The sequence below is a fragment of the Lepisosteus platostomus genome, chromosome 4 (assembly GCF_059453375.1).
Source record: "Lepisosteus platostomus isolate fLepPlt1 chromosome 4, fLepPlt1.hap1, whole genome shotgun sequence".
NCBI lineage: Eukaryota > Metazoa > Chordata > Actinopteri > Semionotiformes > Lepisosteidae > Lepisosteus > Lepisosteus platostomus.
The window spans coordinates 59,205,259-59,226,831 of record NC_142614.1 but is presented as its reverse complement, the minus strand read 5'-3'; the positions used below and the strand labels follow the sequence as shown (position 1 = coordinate 59,226,831).

Sequence of the window (21,573 nt, the reverse complement as noted above, 5' to 3'; positions counted from 1 at the left end):
GCAAACTCCATGCAGAAGGCACCCACATCCAGAATTGAACCACAGGCCCAGGAACTGGGAGACAGCAATGTCAGGCCCCCATGTCATCCTTATTTAGTTAGGTACTTCTGAACAACTCTTTTCTAGAGAGGGGGGAAGCTTCACGAGAAAATATCCTTTTTTTCTGTTACTGTCATATAGGCTACACACATGCAGACTGTAATGCCTGCTAAAAACACCTTACAGACCTTTTAAGTAGCACTTAATATCTCTGTGACAAACACTTCACACTAAAGTGACATTTTCGGTCTGTAGCCCCTGTGTTTGTTTGTTAAGTCAGTTCCGGAGTGAACATCTTTCAGCGTGAACATAATTCTTAGGTGCAACAGCTTTACTCTCAGCTTCACAAAAACCACAAAGCAGAACCTAATTTTGCCAATGAATGACTTCATTATAAAACCCACAAATTATCTGAATCACTTTTTAACAAAATCCAAATGGGCCTTTGAAGCATCATGGGGCTCACAACTTCAGATGTTTTCGCAGGACTGCAGTAAAGCCAAAAGCCATAATCTCGGGCCCTCTGTAATTCATTGCTCATTTAGGCAAGAACCTGATCAGAAAGATATTTTCTAAGCATTCGGCTCCCTACGGACCACATTGCTGTTGTTGTTTAAAAATTCAAGTTGTTCCTATTTCCTCTCATGTGCCGCATGTTAAAAAGCCCCACGAACTTCACACACGGTCCAGGACCAGTAAAGTGTTTAATTTTAGCTCCATTTGATGTTTTTGCTTTGCCCATTCCAGCTCAAAGGAACAAAAGGAAACATTAATTGCTCTGTTTCTTGACAAGGAAGATTGTTGGTTTGTGAGAAATGTCTGACATAACTTTATAAGGAAGGTTAAAAACTTACATTATTCAGTCCATTTAACTGGCATATTTTCCCCAACGTCCTGGAAAGGATCTAAATAGGGGGAAATATATACAAAACCATTTCTTCAGAAAAGTCTTTGCTTTTGATCAAGCAGAGCGAGTGTAGAAATACTAATCGAATATCTTAAGCTATACAGCATTTAAGGCACGCCCTAGTCGTTATCAAATGGATTTGCTTCTCTTAGGTTTGTGTCCAATGCTCCTTTTTTATAATACATCAGACAAGTAAGTTAATAATAACTTACATAGAAGCTAACAGAACTAATAATATGCTGAATGTAAAATGATAAAGTGTTTAAGATGTCATGTCATAGTGGTGTGAGAGTTACCAAAAGAAATCATACTCAAACAATCCTCATAACATGTAACAGAATGTAATTGTGACACATGGAGCCTAGGATTTTGCAATTACAGTACAACTCAAAAGACACACCGTAAGGAAACCGGGAGTGGCCATTAGTAGGAAAAAAAAGTTATATCAAGGGAACGATTTACAGTTCGTGCGCACGAAATAACTCGATCGTTCCCTCGTTTTCTTTAATTCGTGTGCACGAAATAATGTTTTCTAACTCTTTCCTTGGCAATTGGTCAACAATAAAGCCAATTTTTTCTGCATATCGCCGTCGGTAGAGCCCATTAAACCTGAGCAAACTCTTCAGTTGCCGCTTGCCGAGTGACAGTGATGTTCTGTACTTCAAGAGTAGCTACAATGCCCTCATAACTCATCCCCAAAGCAAAATAAAACTTAATCAGTTCATCTCTATCCATTATCCTAATCTGCAGCAGTGTCAGTTAGGCTTTACTGTACTAATATAAAGACACTGTAACGTGTTAACTAATGTTTGATAGCGTTGTTAGGAGCCGGAGACAATGCTGGCGTTTTAGAATTTAGCTTTCTATGTGCGCGCGACTACCATGACACGAAGGAAAGAGTTAGACAACATTATTTCGTGCGCACGGATTAAAGAAAACGAGGTAACGATTTAATTATTTCGTGCGCACAAATTGTAAATCGTATAACTATTTCGTGCGCACGAATTGTAAATCGTTCCCTCGATATAAATGTTTTTTCTTACTGATGGCCCCTCCCGGGCTCCGTAAAGAGACCTTTTTTGGCCATTCATGGGGGAAAAAATAAATTGATTTTAAAACCCACAATGCTAGCAAATCTTTTATGATACAGTAAAAGATTTCATCCTGATCGTGCAATATTCTTGTGTGGCATTAAAGAAAAACTAGCTTTTTAAAAAATGGCTAGAAAGGCTACAGATAGTGCTGTTTCTATCTCTCCTCAAGCACTCTTCAAACTTTGTGAAAAGGAGAATTTGGTAGGCAGGCCAATGAATGGGCTGTAGTACCAGCTGCCCTGCCACTAGAGGTTGCCAATGGTCCTCCAACAATTGTAAATAGGCTCATGGGGAGATAATTAGATAATTAGAGAAAATTACTCACTCATATGAGTTGAATTTGTGGTGAGTTTGTTGCTTGGTGGCGAGTGGGTTATTAGGAAGCAGTTGAGGCGCAGTGACTAGCTAGAGAGAAAAGTGGGTTTCTGCACTCTTTTGACTGGAAGGTCTGAACATCTGCAATAAAGCTTCCTGCAGCTAAAATCTGCCTGCCATCGCGCGTTTCTCTGTATGCGGGTCACTGGGACTGTCTTGGCCAGGGGTGAGGGGTCCCAGAGTACCTCAACTGGCTGAGGTGCTCACTTGAGCACAGTTTGGGTTGCCTGAAGCAGGTGTTGTGGGTTCTGGCCTGGTACAACAGTGACTGGATTCCCCAAGCCAGACATAGAACGCAAGTGGGCGCAGAGTACCGCAGCCTGCCAGAGCTCGCTCAGCTTCCTCACAGACACGTGCAGGCGCATGGTGCTGTAGGTAAGGGATGTGTTTCTCCTGCAGTCAGTTCTCAACCTGCCGCAGGGGGCTGAAGCCTTGATGCACCAAAAATCTCAAAGGTGAATGGGTGGAGTAATCAGGTTAACACTTTGCTTTGTCTTTTTGAGAGAATGTAGTGAAACTGGTGACATTGATCATCTCAATCAATGAAAAAGGGAGGTGTGTATGGCTTTTTCCTATTAAGGTATGTAAAAAAAAAGGTAAGATTTCCATTGATTGTAATTATAGAATAAATGTTCCCCACTGTAAATGAACAAGCAAATTCATAAGACTGTCTTCTCGTTCACCTTAAACACTATTCAAATATTTCATTGAAGAATTAGAATTCAAATGCAGCCCATTCTTTCCAGCGGCCCTGAACTCCAGAGAGTCTTCATTCTTGTCCCTTTAGGTTACAAGCAAAACCGCTGCCCCTCTGGGGTCACAGTGAAGCAGATGTTTCCTCTTGTGTTGATTGAATTTCTCCCTGAGTGCACATCTGAATGTCATGCTACCCAAACAAGCTTTGTAAGCCAGACACAAGATTTAGAAGTTATCAAAACACCCCCTCCCCCTTCCCACATTGTTTTTCTGTTCCAGGGGTTTAACGCAAATTTCCTATGTGGTACAAAATGTCACCCACACTTTAAGGCACAATCCATGTGTAATATTTTCCATTAAACTATACACCAGATGATAAAACATGCATTGACTTGTTAGGGCTGCAAAAACCGCAGATATTACATGAATCAGAACCTGAACAAAATGCGTAGTTTTCATTGTTTTTTTGGGGGGTAATGTACATAGTTGGTGGGTTACAATGATTTTGGATTTCTGGAAACATATGGAAGTTTTGTATGTTATGCTTTACAAAATGTATAATATAATTTATAATCTTCATACAACAGAAACTTCTTACTTGGACAATGGTGCATGGGAGACACATTACTGTATTTCAGCACAAAGTGCCAGCTAGATATTGACTTTAAATGTTATTGTTTTTTTAATTTAAAATAAACACATATCCTTGAAAAGATTAATAAAATCTAAATATTTGAAAACTCTCTATACACAGTATGTCTACTTAAAAATTAATATTGCCACCTGGCAGCTTAGTGAACATACAATACAGTGTGTATTGAAATTACCAGTGGGTGACAAGCTACACATGCATAAAAAAGTAAGATATCTGTCAATTAGTCAAAACAAATCCCAGCTAGACGCTTCATGGCAGCAAGATTCACATGCAAAGAAAGAAAAAAATGTCACCACCATCCACTTTTGATACAGCCTCACACATTAATATTTTGTTACTTTGACACAAAACAAACATTTAGCATGGCTTTCACAATGTGGAGCAAAGTCAAATGAACAACTACAGTATCAAGACAAGTGGAGATTCTTCCAAGTAACTGACCGTCTTTAAAAATTCATGCCACTATAGCACTTGAACATTGTTGAACTCTATATATTTTTAAAATACAGAATTCCCAATTCTTTTTAAGGCTTCACCCTCTATTGACTCCTGTACTTGCTTGGGATAGAAGGAGACACCTGGTTCTCTGGCTTGCTCCGAGCTCCATAGTGCCCAACAGATGAGTTAGCACTGACAGGAGGAGAGGAGCCTCTCTCACTGACATTCCTGCAAGGCTATAGTTACCCAGCACGTAACTAGAGAGGAATACCCTGCCTTGATAAGAACCTTGTCTAGCTAATCCCAACTCTACCTTGACAGCATTCACCCAATTTTACACTGCAACTTGGGGAATCCCAGTCATAGTTAGCCAGCATCATAAACCTCCGCTCTGCACTGTGAGTAAGTCTGTATATGGGCTGAACCCCTGGGCTGGATATACAAATATTCACTCGCTTTCCATTCTCAACCAGGCATTCTGCACTCCGCTATTTTGAAAGGTGTCCGAGACCATATCAATGCATGCATATACGTGATGAGTGCCAGGAATGATGAAAAAGTCCTGTAGTGCAACAGATAGACCACCAAAAACATTGTTACAAGCAAGTACCAGAGGTGAGCTTCCAGAATACAAAGGACAATTAATTGATACCCCTCCTGTTGTGGTCATGACTGATCAACAGTTGGAAAAAAGAGATTGTGAAAAAAACTCTATAAAGAGCAAACTTGAAATCCTTGTGAAAGTGTGAGAGCTTTGAAGACTGCATTTTAACTGGAGCAGGCTTGAGTGAGGCTTAGCTGCCAAATTGTGTAACGAACAGTTCTTTCCGGACCCTATGCGGACGACACAGTCCGACGGAGTGGGGAAACATTGGGGAAATGTCATGCAGGAAAACGGGGCAGAAGACAGGGGGCGTGTCCAAGGTGCGCTGGTGCACGGGGGAGGTGTGGCCGAGGCGAACGATCCAAGAGTAATCCATAGAGTATCCAAAACGCAAGGGTAAGTCCAAAACCAGGAGATCCATCCGACGAAGGAATTAAAAACCACGAAGGCCGGGTCGGAACCGGCAGACAGGGACAAGGAACAGGAACACGGGGGTTAAAACCTTAACGGGACCAGGCGCTTCCTGGTCCCGGACTCGCACGATATGGAAATCAGATGCAGAGCCCGGAAGAGCGTCAGCGCCTGGCTTTTAAGGTGGGCAGGGAATGGGAAACAGGTGCAGAGAATGAAGTATGTAGTGAAAGGGCTGGAGCACCCTTAAGGAGGGGGGACTATAGTCGTGACAAATTGCATGTAGAGTGTTATAAAGTTCACACCCACAGCTATGGGGAGGATGAATGCGACTTGCAGAATAAACAGTGAAACAAGTGATGCACATACCAGGGGACACACTGCATTTAAAACCAAGAACAGGGCAGGGTTTATTAGTCAAAACCTCTTATATGGAGTTTTTGGAGGATCTGGATACTGTACTAAAAGCGCTTTACAGGTAGTGGGGACTCCCTTCCACCACCACCAATGTGCAGCCCCACCTGGATGATGTGATGGCAGCCATAGTGCGCCAGAACGCTCACCACACATCAGCTATCAGTGGGGAGGAGAACAGAGAACAGAGTGATGAACCAAATTCATAGATAAGGATTCTTAGGAAGCCATGATTGGTAATGGCCAATGGGAAATTTGTCCAGGATGCCGGGGTTACACCCTACTCTTTTCAAGAAATGCCCCAGGATTTTTAATGACCATAGATGGGCAGGGCCTCAGTTTTACATCTCATCATAAGGACAGCGCCTTTTTACAGGATAGTGCCTCCGACACTACACTGGGGGATTAGGACCCACACAGACCGCAGGGTGAGCACCCTCCTATCGAACCCTCTAATACCTCTTCCAGCAGCAACCTTAGTTTTTCCCAGGAGGCCTACCATTCAGGTACTGACCAGGCTCACATTTGCTGAGCTTCAGTGGGCTGCCAGTTGGAAGTTGCAGGGAGATATGGCTGCTGGCTGAGAATAAAGTGAACATCTTTGAGTAGTCCAGTCAAAGTCCTAACTCGAATTCAATGGAACATGTGTTGCCAAAACTGCTGTCCACCAACAGTGCAAGTTGAGCAAGTTTGCAAAGAATAGGTGATAATTACACCACCCCAACGTGCAAAGCTGGTAATGTACTTATCCATAAACACTCTAATATATAATTGTAGCCAAAGATATTTCCAAAAATTATTGACTGGGGGGGACGAATATTTAACATATTTTAGCTTATTATGTTTTTTGCAGGTTTTCGCTTAAATTAAGCTTCTATTACCCCATAAAAATGTATAGTTTGACCATTCAAGTTTAGTTTAACAATATCCACTTTAAAACTGTGTATACATTTGTAAATTCACCCAAATGGGACATGATTAGAGGTGGGTGAATGCTGTCGCAATGTTCTGTATTTCCAGCAAAAATGCTGTAGTATACAGTAAGCAAGAGGCAAAGAAGTCTGCCACCAGCACCACATATTAGGTCATTTCCTCAGCTACTGCCAGTACTAATGTAAGTAGTGCAGTGCTTTATTACCGTAAGTTTCCTTGCAAATCTCTGAGGTGACAAACAATTCTATTGCAGGAAAACTGGGTCACAGGCTAGGGTCAAGTTACAGAGTAGCTTTGAAATTACATATGGGCAAAAGCAAAATTGGGAAAACTGAAATGGAACTATAGAATATATTGCAGAAATAAAACCCTTTTACCCAGACAGAAATATAATACAAAAATAAGCTTTATGAAATCCCTTATTGTCTTAAAACTTTTCCAAATGAAATTGCTGTCTACCTGTTGCAGTGTACTTTATCAAACTAAGAACTTCTTTTTGTAAAGGGTTGTGGGACTGTGGAACAAGCTACCCAACTATGCTTGTTGAAGCCAATATCCTGGCTTCTTTCAAGAAACAGCTGGATGAGATCCATGAGTCAATTAACTACCAAAGAGGCTAGATGGGATAAAACTTTCTCATTTATATAATTTATTTTTAGTTTACTTACAGCTGTGTCTTTTTAGGTCTAGTATGCTATGCAGACTGGAATATAAGTACCCCTGAGTGTGTGCTTCACAGTTACGAGCATTGGCCAGAGAAAAACCAAAACACGACCTTAACTTTATCCTATTTAGCACCTCTACAATGAGATTGTCTTTACACATGAGGTAATATTGGAAAAAAAAACACTTTTGTTATTGATTATTTTGGCGATTTGTTATATACTGCGTTGCACTGCAGCTGCAACAATACCTTCCTTTTTAGTGTAAAAACTGGGTGCAGTTTCATGGAGGAGATCCTGGTGGTAGTGCACCAGACAAAATACAACAACATACAGCACTGGTGTTGTAATACAATAGTTTTAGACACAGAATCATTAGTCTCAGAGTAAATAAATGTAGTGTTCTTTCCAGCATGTAAAGTTCCAACAAATTGAATAATTACAATGCTTTTTAATATTTAATAATATGGGGGGCTTTGTTCTGGCTTTAATTGTTTTTAAACAATTTTGGTTTTAATTTGAGTTTGTGAGTTTGTTTTTTATTTACATAGTGCCTTCATATTTCATGAATTAAAAGTTTCACGTTACACAAGGAAATGATGTAGAATATGTTTTCACCTGATTAATGAAATGATGACACACTCTCAAAATGAGCCCCGGAACATATAATACATCACTGAGAAAACAAAAATAAGAAAGGTATCCACTTCCATCACACAAGCAATGTTTGAATTAGAGGAAAGCCTTTTCGATTAATAGAATAATACAGCACATTACACAAGGGGTCTCAGACGACCTGATGTCATAGACAACCTCAAGGCTATTTATGGGAGCTGAGTCGGACTGAAAACTTCTTCACCAACGTCATGAGTGATCTCACACAGTTATTAATGGAAGCTTAGTCTTTATGAATGGCTCCTCACCAGAATACTTTCCTGAGCAAACGGAGGAATGAAAAACATGGGAGTATTTGTGGAACAGGGGTATGTATGGTATGAAAAAAAACCTCAACAGAGAATTCTTACATGATATTCTCCCTAAAACCATTGCACGGTCCAGGCCATTCCCATGCAAGTGAAGCCTTTATGACTCAAGCCTGCTCTTCACAGGATGAGTTGATTGAAAGAAATGGATCTATGAACAGAATCAGATTAGCTGCTTATAAACATAATACAGTGAATGCTCGATGGATAAGAATAAGAAGACATACAGTAACCTAACAGAACTAACCAGGTGTGTTAATGTAATACAGTGTTTAAAGAGCATAGACCTAGTTATTAAACCGAGTTTATTATACAGTACAAAACATCAGTATAATCCAACTATATACTAAAAAAGGACACATCATAACATAATGTGCTCTACTCATTGCTACCAATAAGATTTAGTTTTTTATTTTGAAGTGCAACATCAACTTATTAGAATTCAGCATATTTGATGACAAGCTCATTTAAGATATAAACAACTCCAAATTAAGCTACCCATAAAAAAGGTCTAACCTCAAATGCTTTGAGATTTTTTTCTTGCATTAAAGGCACTATGTACATTATTATGTTCTAATATGGTAACAGATAGATTTGATAGATCAAATACTTGATGTTCTGGAAGCAGAGGAGACAGGGAGACTGGGATAGTCTGGGATCAGAGATAGGGCAGAGACTGGGATCATGTACGGCAGAGACTGGGACCTGTGTTAGGACAGAGACTGGGATCTGTGTCAGGGCAGAGACTAGGACCTGTGTTAGGGCAGAGACTGGGTTCTGTTTTAGGGCAGAGACAGAGATCAGTGTTGAAGCTGAGACAGGGATCGTGTTATGGGAGACACTGGGACCTGAGTTTGGGCAGAGTTCTCCTGCTGCCAGGCTAGTCTCATTGATGGGGCCCAGGAAGTGAGAGGTAAAGACTGAATATGTAGTGGAAGATTCATCACATTACACAGGTTCCACACCAGCACTCACTAACTCTGTAAGCCAGATGTGATGCAACAAGTTTGACTAGAGTCTCTGAACAGCACTAGACTGTATTATTTCATGTGACTATATCTGCATTTCCCTCATAAATCCTTAGAACCTAGAACCTCTAGAAACCTCTAGGTGCTAAGACACTTAGACCACAATATTTTGTGAGGTCAACAAGAGATATAAATTATATGATGAAACTGAAATGTAAGTATTGATGCTTAATCGTTCTCTGTTAATTACCTGTTTGACCTTTTCTGCATTCTCTTGAAGCCATTTACCTTGCTTAAAAAGAAGTTTTTTTTATTAAATCTAAGCTTTTATGTCTCATTTGTGTATACTAATATGCAGTAATATTTTTTGAAAATAATTTTTAATTAGAAAGTTTAAAACTGCCTGTGAGATGTACCAAAGTTTAAAACCTTTTCTCACAGTGCCATCTTACTTGATATGCTAACTTAAGCTCAAACATCTCTTCTTGACTCCCTTCATTAGAACAGAAAACACTACAGTTGTCATGATGAAACATATGACTTATCACATGAGTTTGATGTCTTCTAAATGCAAGCTACACACAAAGCTTCTGTTCACACCCAGTGAATGGTCCATCAGCATGTAGCATGCAGAAGGCAGCTGTCTGGGCAATCATGTGACTCTGTCTCAAAAGCCCACACCAGCCAGCTGACACTGTAACAGCCTCAGTGCTGTCACAAGACACAGCTAATGGTCCCAAACCTTTTGCAGAGGGACCACCCAACTAGTCCCTCTAGTCATAACATGGGAAACCCAAAACCAATAAGCAATGCTTGTATCAGGCAGTGTAATTCAATTAATCACTCAAATGGCATTTCTGATAAACAAGGCCTGTAGCACAAAAAAACAGATATTTAGACATATACAGTAGAATGCCACTCTAAAAATGATTGTATTAAAAACCTATTGTGCATTTTTCAGCATCTAGATATGCAGCAGAGAAAACAGTGAGAGATCAAGAATTATTCACATGTGTGGAAGCAATATTGTTTAATGTTTCTATAAATCTCTTTTCCAGGTGAACACAGAAGTTGTAGATTTTCTATCTGACAAAACTTACTCAATTTCTATTGCTTCACATTCTCCAATACATTTATCAGTAATTTTGAAAATGTTCAAGTCTGTAGTAGTTTTAGTTTTAAAATATATTCTGCATTTTTCAGATGCTTTTTCCCTACACTTTTGCATAGTGAGACATCAACAATACAGTGTTGCACAGAACCTGAACCCACGACCTTGTTATTACAAGAGTTCTAGCCCCTCTTGTGCCACAGACAAAAAAGTACATGGGACTCAGAGTGGATTGTGAATTTGGAAAGACATCATTCTCACTTTTGCACTGATAAGGCTATTAATAGGAAAACTGTCTGACACACCAGTTTCTGAAGTTAAAAAAAAAAATTCAGAGGAGGTCAACCCCTAATCTCACCCACTTTTGCATATGTCTGTATAAATATCATACTTCATATCCACCCCATCTTCACCTACATTGCACCTCCATGCCAGTAAAATTTATGTTGGGGGTCAGTCCTGACGGCTCCATCCATACAGATGAGTTATCATTCCCTTCAGCCAAGTGAGTCACCCCAGTAAAGCTCACTATTCGAACTGTGCCTTTTCGCCACCTGATTCAGGGTTTGCATGAACTGGAGTTATTTCAAATGACACGCCAACTGTCTCTGTGTGTCTGTGCACCACTTCACAGATGTTGAACATTGTAACAGAGCTAACCTGCCATTCTGATTCTGTGATGCAGACTTTTAGTTCTAAAAAGTCTTTCATTATACGATGTATACAGTAAGTTGTTAAGGCACAATATCTACTCATCTATATGATCAGCTTTCAGATAATAAGCCTCATTTAGCTTTATTTACAGACTTACAGGTTCATAAAGGGGCTCTAATACATGAGTAATCCTAACTCGGAGCCTTACCTATCCAGGGCTGTGCTGGTGGGCATACTTCGTGCAAAGCCCCGGACTCCCATCTCCCTGAAGTAGGGAATGCACGAAAGATTGGCAGCAATAACAGCCACCGAGTCCGAGGGATTCACGAAAAATCCATTTTGCCCGAGGATCATGTACCGATCCTGCAAGGAGCAAAAGACAAACATGTCAAAGCCAGGATCATTTTCAAACTGCCTCACACCTTTAAATGAGGAAATGGCAAATGACTTGTTCTCAGCCGCATAAAAATCTTGTTCCTTGGAAATCTGTTTTCATGCATTTCTGTACTCTACCTGAGAGAATATTTGGTTGAGCTTTGCAGTAAAAGGAAACTGGAGGCCTCCAACACAATTTTAAACAGGCTCTGTTTATGATACCTGCTCCACAACTACGCTAATTAAAAGCAGAGAGGAACAGCGGCTGGAAACTTTACAAACATGCTTTTTGTCTCCATCGAGTCCGCTGTGACATGATAATCGGCATAGTTTAAGGTTTGATCAAGGCATCACGAATGTTGCCAAAGGGTTATTTCACATCCCACATTCAGGAAGAAAAATCCACCATACTTGTCCTAAGATCTTGGTATGAGGTCTGTTAATAACAATGCCTACAACATGTTAATGTACAAAACTTCTAGGCTTAGCAATAGCTGGAACAGAAAACCTGCATCAGTGCTGCAGGGAAAGGCTGTCTTGTGATGCCTGTTCTGAAAGTATAACGTAATGCTTGTGTTTGTTATGCCAGTTGCCAAGTCACAGAGGAAATTATCTACAGTTTGATTTCATCTCCATTCTCGCACTGATTTATGACCCAGGGTACGAGAATTAAAATATCAGACCAATTGTATTTATGTCATATTTAATTATGTAGAACAGAGTACATATGTTTCTTATGAGCATAGTGTGATTATTCATCCATACATTTTCTAACTGCTCTATCCAGCACAGGGCTGAGGGGGAGCCGGAGTCTATCCCAGCAAGCAACGGGTGCAAGGCAGAATGCCAGTCCATCGCAGGGCACACACAGACAGAAACACACACACACACGCACAAACTCACACCGGGGCCAATTTATATTCCCAGAAGCCAATTAACCAACCAGTTTGGACTGTGGGATGAAAGCTACGCACCCGGATGAAACCCAGACAAGCACGAGGAGAACATATAAACTCCACGCAAATAACACTGCAGGCATTAAACCCAGAGTTGTGTAATAATATACATTTTAAATATGTTAAAACTGCAAATTCCATGCAAATAGCACCCCAGGAAGTAAACCCATGGAAGTGTAATAATACACATTTAAAATATGTTAAAAATGATTTTTCCAGTATCAGCATTGATTACTGAATCTGACACCAACATGATGGCAGAAACATATTTTTTGAAAGCAAAACATCAGTGCAAGACATAATGTCATTCAACAGCCCAAAATAAGGAGTCCTTGTGTTCATTTCCATAGTTCATTTCAGTAAATTACCTTTTAACTGGATGCTAACATTGGTTTTCAAATATGTTTGCATAAAGTGTTTATATGAAAGACATACGAAATTACAATTATTAGTAATTTTGGAATATTTATCATTTGCAATTGAGGTTTAGAAAAATGATTGGTCTCACACTCAAAAGCAGGACAGGGTCCACAGTATTTCATTTCAAAGATTAATTTATTCATTTGATTTCTTAAATTGCACAGAAAATAATAGAACGATGCATTTCAACACAACAATAGTGTCTTCCACAATGATGATCACTTGAACAACCATTTGTGTGTATGACTAAACTGAATAATCATTAACAAAAATGATTCAATGTTTTTAAAATTCCCTAATTAAAATGTGTATAATAAGTATAGATTTTTAAACTTTCTTCACATTTTTCAGTATAGAGAACAATTTTGTCCTGTTTTGAGTGTGAGAACATATCTGCCTATTGGAGCTTAAGCTCACAAATGATAAAGTCAGTCTACTGAAGAAACAAATGTTAGACCATACAGACATGGTTTCCCTTTCTATACAGAGAGCAACAGAAATGAAGAAGGCAGAAGGGTGATATTTACCCCATCTCCATCCAACGCTGCACCCAAGCCGAACTCCCCACCCTTCATAGCTTCCACCAGCGAGGCTGCGTATGGGAGGCTGGGGTCCGGATACTGGCCCCCAAAGTCCTCCAGGGGCACACAGCTGACAGCAGAGTTCGCCGGGGCGCCCAGCTCATCACACAGAATTCTTCTCACGTAAGGCCCCATCACTGGAACCACAAGCAATACAGCCACTCCCAGGTTACAATTACCGCTACTTCCTAAGATAACGCAACTCTGTACTGAGATCCTGTGCCTGCATGACAGACACAGGGAACATTTCCGGAAGCACTCAATGTTAGAGCTGTAAAGAACTGTTCCTGACTGATCTCCACACAGTCGGGCCAACTCTTTAAAGAAAAGATGAAAAAATGAGGGTATGTTACATTATTAAGTAAAAAATGTGAGTAAGCAAACCTATTCAACTTGAAAGAATGAGGGAAAGACACTTCAATACAAAAATGCAGTAGCTATGAATAATTTATTAATCTAAAACATACCTCCTTTCATAATATCATAATATTATGTATACTGTATAATACCATACATTATCAGTTTCATAATATATTGAAAATTCAACTGATTTCAGCATTTATGTAGGCCAATCATTTAACTTTTAAATCCCCATTGAAACATACTGCAAATATTTCAAACACACTGTCCTGTCATAGAATTGATCCGATTACCTCCATTCATTGCATCAATCCTAATTTTCAGTTGATCAGGTCCAGTCAGAAGCCCTTTGATGGCACTGAAATCAAAAATACTGCGCAGCATGTTGAGGTAAATCTCCACTGAATCCACAATCTCCACTGAAATCAAGCAGAGTCAGACAACACCAGATAAATAAGCAACTGAAATTAAAAAAACACAAACATAATCGGAGAATAATCATTAAGTACACATGTAGCAATAACGGTTAAAGTATTTTCATCATCATCATCATCGTTGTTTTTGTTGTTGTTGTTGTGATGCTTTCAAAGTGTTCAGAATAAATACAGATACCAGAAATCAAATATCTATGTACTGCGGCATTACACAGTATTCTGAGTCTATTAACAAAATGGGTATTTGCACTAAACCTTTGCATATTTCTGATAATGTTTCCACATTCTATAGCCACTTTCAGCACAGCACAGAACGTCTACACCCATACTGACATGGACATTCATTTTAAAATTTGTAACAGTGGGATTAAATAACCCTGTACTAGGTCTAAACTGCAATTAATCTTGTTTGCTTTTCAACAATATTGATGTATTTCTAAAAAATAATCTGTATAACCAATCAAGGGCTGTAAAGCTTAAATAAATAAAGAACTGTCAAGAATGGAAGAAAAATCCCATTTGTTTTGATTAACAAGAAGAATACCTTGGAAATGTCCCAAAGATATAAAAATAGTTCATATACTCCTATATTAAAATAGAATTTATAAATATTAAACTCATTTTAACAGCACAGTCTTTACTAGGGCCATTCTGAGTTCATCTGACAACATTCATGAATACTTGGTAAGTGTCAAAGGACTTATTAATTGAGTAGACTGCCTAGATGCTTTTTGTACTAAAGAACTTCTATTAAGTGATAAATCCCCCAAAAGGTATGGTCCTACTCGCTGAGTGGCAAACCAGAAACCAGGGACTTGTTTGGCACCCAGATCAATTCCCATAACCCAGAGGTCTCTGGTTCGAGCCTGAACTCTCATTATCTTAACAGTGCATTTTTTCTTTTAACATTGTACCGGGGTTTGATTGCCATATGGTAAACTGAAGTTTAACGATCCAAAAATAGCAACCAAGATTAAATGATATGTCCTGCAGAGTATAATATTAGCTATGGTTGCAGTGCTCTCAAACCTTCACATTTTATTTCAGTTTTCTGTTTTTGTTTTGTGTGCATAGTATTTAGTTTAATCCTGACTGTCCCATTCCTTGATTACCACTTAAAGAAATTCTGGTTTCTCCATATAGATTTCAAGATTTAATTTATACTAATGTTCCTCTGTTGGCTGTAGATTGCATTTTTGGGCCGAAGGATGATAATTTACATCATGACAACTTGGAGCTTCACAGAATTAAAAGACTTGGCTTTCCCATTCTCCTGTTTCCCAATATCATGAACTCCTTACAAGTAATTCCTCGAATTCTTCCAAACTTTTGGGACTAAATGGATTCACATTAGAGAACGTATTTTAAATGATGGTGGGTTTTACTCGGTCTGGGACTAGCAATTGCAATACGAGCTTCCTTTACAGAATACGAGCTTTCTTTCTTTTCTTACTGTCATATCCACTGTACAATGGATATCTATGGGGGAAGGGGGAGGGCTTGTTTCACACATTTGGGAATATCCGGATTGTGTTTTGAAAATGTTTCTTCTGTATCCACTATTCTAAACAAGGATATTCCATTCCATAATGGGAGCTTCTGAATTCCTTCCCCTGACATCACTGGATCTCGTCTTTATAGCATCTATATGGAGCTTTCTACCATTATGATCCATGGTACAATATACAGTAATCCAAATCTTTACTGTACAAGGCCTCTATTGTGACAGTGTAATGATCTTAGGTGTCTTTTGGATGGAATCCTGGAGGGTGGCATCACTGATGGTGATTTGTTCTTGTTTTATTCAATTTTTGAAAACTTTAAACTGAGACAAAAACAACAAATGACACAAGACCTTTGACCTCTGTGGTTAAGTTCCATTTTCTATATTGGGCTAAGATCTTCTCATCTGACTTGCCATCCTGAAGAAACAAGCTAACAGTCACACAGACACTGTGGAAAGCTTGTTTAAGTGTCCTCATTATCCTTACTTCTTTAAAGAATACAATCCATGTGCATGTAGTTACACTGTACTGTTCTGCAAATCCATGAATATTTTTCTTTAGGATGAAATTATTGAGGTTTAAACCTACTGAAGGTGGGGAACTGTACCTCTGAAGGGTTTAAACTTGTTCTCCAGGTCGAAGTCCTGCCTGCCCAGCCGCGCGAGGTCTATCCGGAGGTCAGGGCAGATGGCGTACTCCTCCAGGGTCTTGCTAATCTGATATATCTTGTCTGTCACAGACTCAGGTGATGGGCCTGCCAGGCAAGAACCAGGAGAAGAGAAAAGACAATATATAATCCTGCTTTTAGAAGACCAATCCACGTCAGGCATTACTTCTTAACTGCTGTCCTCATTTACATGAAAACACTGATAGAAAACATGTCCACAAGGCATACAAGGCCTATATGGTGGGCTACACTAGTGTTGGCTGACTGAAATTAAATGCAAAGGTACAGCAATGAGAATAATTATAGCAATATAAACACTGCTGTAACGATATCTTTCTTCAACACCAACTAAAATAACAGTAATTCAATGGAGCAGCTGTGTTTACATTTGACTGCTGTACATCAATATTTTACATACAAAATACCAGTTTTTAAATTTGGGTTCATGTTCATGCATCATTTATAAACTGAAACTGTGATAATACGTGCCAAACATGCCACAGAAATACTGAAAGTATTGCAGATGACTAAAGCAACATACATCATAAAGTAATACAACATGAAACAGCACTGCTTTAATTCGGATTCAAGTCTAAATCTTGTCAAAAAACATTCATGTTTTAAAACAAATTTCATGTCTATCTTGTACTCTGCACGCTGTGTGATTTTACACAGAATGCCGTGACGTTATTGTGAGAAATGCTTACTTTGGTAAAACTGCTTTTAAGACTTTTAAAGTCTTTACAATGTCTGGCAGTGCCACCTCAACTTTTAAGTTAGTGCCAACATGCCTTCCTTTACAATATCCAGGTTCTTTATTAAGCTTGGGAGGGACAATTTCATAGTACACTGTAATACACATAACTGAGCCATATTTGCAGAAACTGCTGAAATCCTTTGGTGCTGAGGAATTTCTTGGAATTCTCTCGAGCACAATTCCCACTATACTACAACATTATTAATATTTTCAGCGGTAATAAGAGATGATTTCTTCCATTACACTTACAAGACCCCAAACCCTGGTCAGCACAACCCCCAAGTCAGAAGTGACAAATAGAGTGCTGAAGGCACCTCCCAGAGGACTCCAGCACTTTCAGTTAACAACACATAAAAGAAAATCAGCTTTGCTCTATTTATATGAGTGTAACATTGCTGAAATTCCAATCCATATTACCAAAGAGCTCAAATAGAACTTTACTAATGTTTTAGAGGTGAATGTGCAATGTCAGCGAGAGGAATAAACAATGTACAGCACAGGTGTTTATTCAACTCTAGAACAGCCCTGACATACTGATCAAGTGTGTCCTCAAGCTACTCCTCACTAAAGGCAGAAGGAAGTGGGGGTCAAATCCAGTTACTAAAACTATTTCCCTATCATCAGCAAGTCCAAAATAATTTCCCTCTTCCTTCATTTCTTCATATCACAAAATCCTAGAAATGCATTCACAAGTTACCTCAGGGCTGCCTGAAGTCAGCTTTGGGAACACTCTTCACGATTGGTTCTCACTGAATGTTTCTGTCTGAAATGTTTTGGTAGATATTTTGTTTGCACTCGCTCCTAATTGCACATTCTTTGGGCAGCGATAATCATCCTGAGAAAGTGATCAGTGTGATGGGACCGGGATCAAATGGATCTAATCCATCAAGGATCTGAGCCGCTTGTGCTTTCTAGATACATTACAAGAAAAAAACAGTTGACAAACAAGTGTGCTGTACAAAATCTTCGTCTGCAGACGAGAACCCACCTCCATTGGCCACGTTAAATTTTATCCCAAAATCTCCTCCAGGCCCTCCTGGGTTGCGACTCGCAGTGAGAATTATCCCTCCAATGGCCTTTATCTTTCGGATTATACATGATGCAGCTGGGGTCGACATGATCCCATTGTGTCCAATAACCAGACGACCAATCTGAAGAACAGCATTGCAAGCAAATATTTTGTTTGCATTAGATCTTGTATAAGGGATACAAAATCCTAAGGGATACAGATAAACTCAACCTAGGGGACTGTTTCACACTAAGTAATGGAGCAAAGACATGAGCTCAAAATAGGAAATTTAAGGGGAATATATTAAGGACAGAGAACTCTTTACTCAAAGAGTAAGTGAATGGGTTTCTGGAACAGGCTTCCCAGCCAGGTGGATGAGGCCCGAACTCTGGATGCTGTTGAGAAATGATTGGATGAAATTTTAGATTCACTTGACTACCGAACTACCAAATTGTGGTCCAAGCTGGCACAAATTACCCCTACTCATTCGAAAACCATTCTTATGTTCTTAACTCAGTGTTAGTGCCATTCATTCACTGTGTCATACTCAAGTGCAGGTCTAGTGCAAGTGCAATACTAAGTATGCACTAATCCTACAGATAGGATTGGTAAAATTCTAAGTAGTATTTAATGATTTACATTTAAATCACCAGTTTTCGCTGGTATCTGCTGCCATTAAATGGCTTTTCTGCAGCAAACAGTTCACTTATCGCTTATTAATAGTTAATAAATGGCTGAAGTTATAACATGGCTCTCACTGTCCATATTGGATTTTTCTTAAATGTTAGTGGTTCTTCAATGTGTCAAAGGGCAAAAATGGCTTTTCATTACCTCAGGACTGTGTAATCAGTTAACCCATATGGGTAGGACAGACACGGAATGAGAGAGATTTGCTGTGTTGCAGCATTTTCAAGGTCATAAGCAGGTAACTGGAAAACGAAGCAAGATTTCATGTGAAGATTAAAAGCATAGGATGATCTGCATCATGGTGTCTTAGTATGATTATGACATTATTGACAAGAGTATAAAGGAGCTTCAGTTTGAGAATATTATTGTAAATGTAAACAAATATTTTAAAATGAAAGCAAGTGGTTGTTTACATCAGCTCATTTTATTATTAACTTTCAAGGTCTTATGTGAATCTTAAAGTTATTACTGTAATAATAATAATGGTAAAGTGACTTTTGTCTATATTAGCAGTGTTTTATGATGATGCTTGTATTACATTTTTCATTGTTTTCATGTTTTTGTCTATATACATTTCTAACATTCTCGAACCATCACAGGTGCGGAATCTGTAATGTTCCTCTGTTTGCTCATTTACCAGGAATGTGCAAGATTCTCAACTGGGTTGCAGTCCATTTTTCATTTCAGCTGCATGAGTCATAAACTTTAGCAGGTTTCGTTCCTTTCTAATATTAGTATGTGCCTTACTTCATTCTCCCTTGCTTAGGCCGAGGGACTGAAACAGCTCCACTTTTTTCAATTATTGAGTTTTATAGACCATTACCATCCAGAACCAAATAAACCTTACTTCACAACCTCATACATCTGAAGACTTGACCATTACAACAGTGTCTTCTGCTCCTGGAAATCCTGATGTTATATACAGTACGTTGCCTGTACGTCTATACACAAACATCGTGTGTGATTCTGGAGGGCTTCTGTCTGAATGCACAGTATCAGCAGTAGAGCTCTCATATGGGGCTCCAGAAACATTGCAACGAGTGTAAAGTGTATTCCAGAGATCCTTGGATGATCGCACTTCTGGGTACTTCAGACGCACTGTTCCATCTTATTCAGAAGCATACAAGATAACCAACACCACTTGATGATGGTGGAAAACACACTGCTGGGCCTGGGAAAGGTTTCTGGTGCTTGTATTGTAGAATGTTTCTGACACAGGGCGAGTACAGAACATCAAATCATTGATGCTGTGCTTCTTCCAAGCATTTTCTAAAGAGAAAGATGCTGTAAGTGGTAACTGGAAAAGATGTTTCCCACTGTTCACTTACAGTTGTCAAGGCAGTTAAATTAAAGACCCTCTCATATGGTTTTAGACAGTCACTTCCATTACAAGCAGGTGGCCCCAAGAAGCAATTGGTGCCTGAATTCCCTGTTCTTTCTTCCCTATGTCACATTCTGTATTACAATTCTGAATTCACACACAAGTGCACTTAGATGATTACTCATTTGTTAGAATTGTTTCTTTATTTAGTAAATAAACAAGATGCATTTCACTCTCATAAATATTGTGTTAATAACACTAGCTAAAATGTAATATGTTTGATGACAGAACATTCCTGATCCACATCATGGAAAGTTATTTATATGTTTCAAGACTACACAAATATTGATAATTGCGTTTACCAGAAGGTTTTCTCTGAGGTCTGTCTTTCAGAAAGCAACAATCAAACACAAAAAAAGAATGGAATGGTAATTAAACAAGCCTAGTCAATCTACTGTAGGTGTAAGTCCTGAATAAACACATTAAAAAATACTATTTTTAAAAAAATTGTATTTTGTTCTGTGGTGTGTTTCAGAATGGAAATTAGAGCCTAGGAGAGGAAAGATACTGCAGGGGGAAGAAATAAACCTGTTATAATTCTATATCTTCATATTGGTGTTTTGCATATCACATTATTTTTAGATATTCAGACCTGATGAATAAAGCAGTTCAGCCACACAGCAGGGTGTGGCCAATAATAGTGTCCAGAAGAGCCATTTTCTCTGTAATACGTGAGCTTCCTAAGAGCACCTCCAGCAGTAAAATGAACAGTAATGACACAATGATTTTATAAAGCTTACAGGTGCTGGATAGACAGGAGCTGTAATTTTTTTAGCAATTTTCTTACCAAATTAGACATTTACAGAACATGATTAGGTGTAACCATATCTTGTATATGAGACTGGCTACAAGCTGTTGTATATGGGATAGAAGTGGAAGAGACTAAGACAAACCGAAGGACTGTGCAACAGTTTTTTATGTGATAAGCATAAAAGACATTAAAAACATATTTGCATTTTTAGAATTATGCACTAGAAAAAAGTGCCTATCTTCAAGTAATAGCAACCTTGTGATTGCAATTAGGATTCATTGTGGTTAACACTGCTGCCTCACAGCACTGGAGCCCTTCCTGGGGTGCTGTCTGTGTGGAGTTTGCATGTGGGTTTCCTCCAGGTACTCCTGTTTCCTTCCACAGTTCAGAGACATGCTGGTATGTTAGCTGGATTCTGTAAAACCAGCCCTGGTGTGCAAGGGTACATGTCTGTGTCTCTTGCTCCCTGCTATGGACTAGCATCCTGTCCAGGCTGTATCCTGCCCTGTGCACAGTGATTCCCAGGATAGTCTCCGGCCCACTGTGACCCTGAACTGGACAAGTGGTTACTAAAAGTGATGGTGAATAATAGTTATTTTTTATAATGATGTATTTTTGCTTTACATCTGAGGAATCAGAAGTAAATCTGATCTGTCATCTCCATTATAACAGTAATGACAGATAACAGTGCTTCTGCAACACCACTCCACGGTACTACACTTTTACCACATTATACTGTGGTAAAC

The 21,573-nt window shown here is 39.1% G+C and overlaps 1 protein-coding gene across 1 annotated transcript in view; it reads right to left on the bottom strand.

Annotated features, from left to right (window-relative positions):
* Positions 1–21,573, bottom strand: part of pgm5 (phosphoglucomutase 5) — a 53,172-nt gene that overhangs the window by 29,766 nt on the left and 1,833 nt on the right. The window contains exons 2-6 of the mRNA XM_088630059.1: positions 17,988–18,150; positions 16,183–16,329; positions 13,930–14,055; positions 13,223–13,413; positions 11,153–11,307 (exon numbers count right to left, since the gene is read on the bottom strand). Of these exons, the coding sequence (XP_088486185.1) occupies positions 11,153–11,307; positions 13,223–13,413; positions 13,930–14,055; positions 16,183–16,329; positions 17,988–18,150 (782 nt within the window). The remainder of the gene's footprint in view (positions 1–11,152; positions 11,308–13,222; positions 13,414–13,929; positions 14,056–16,182; positions 16,330–17,987; positions 18,151–21,573) is intronic.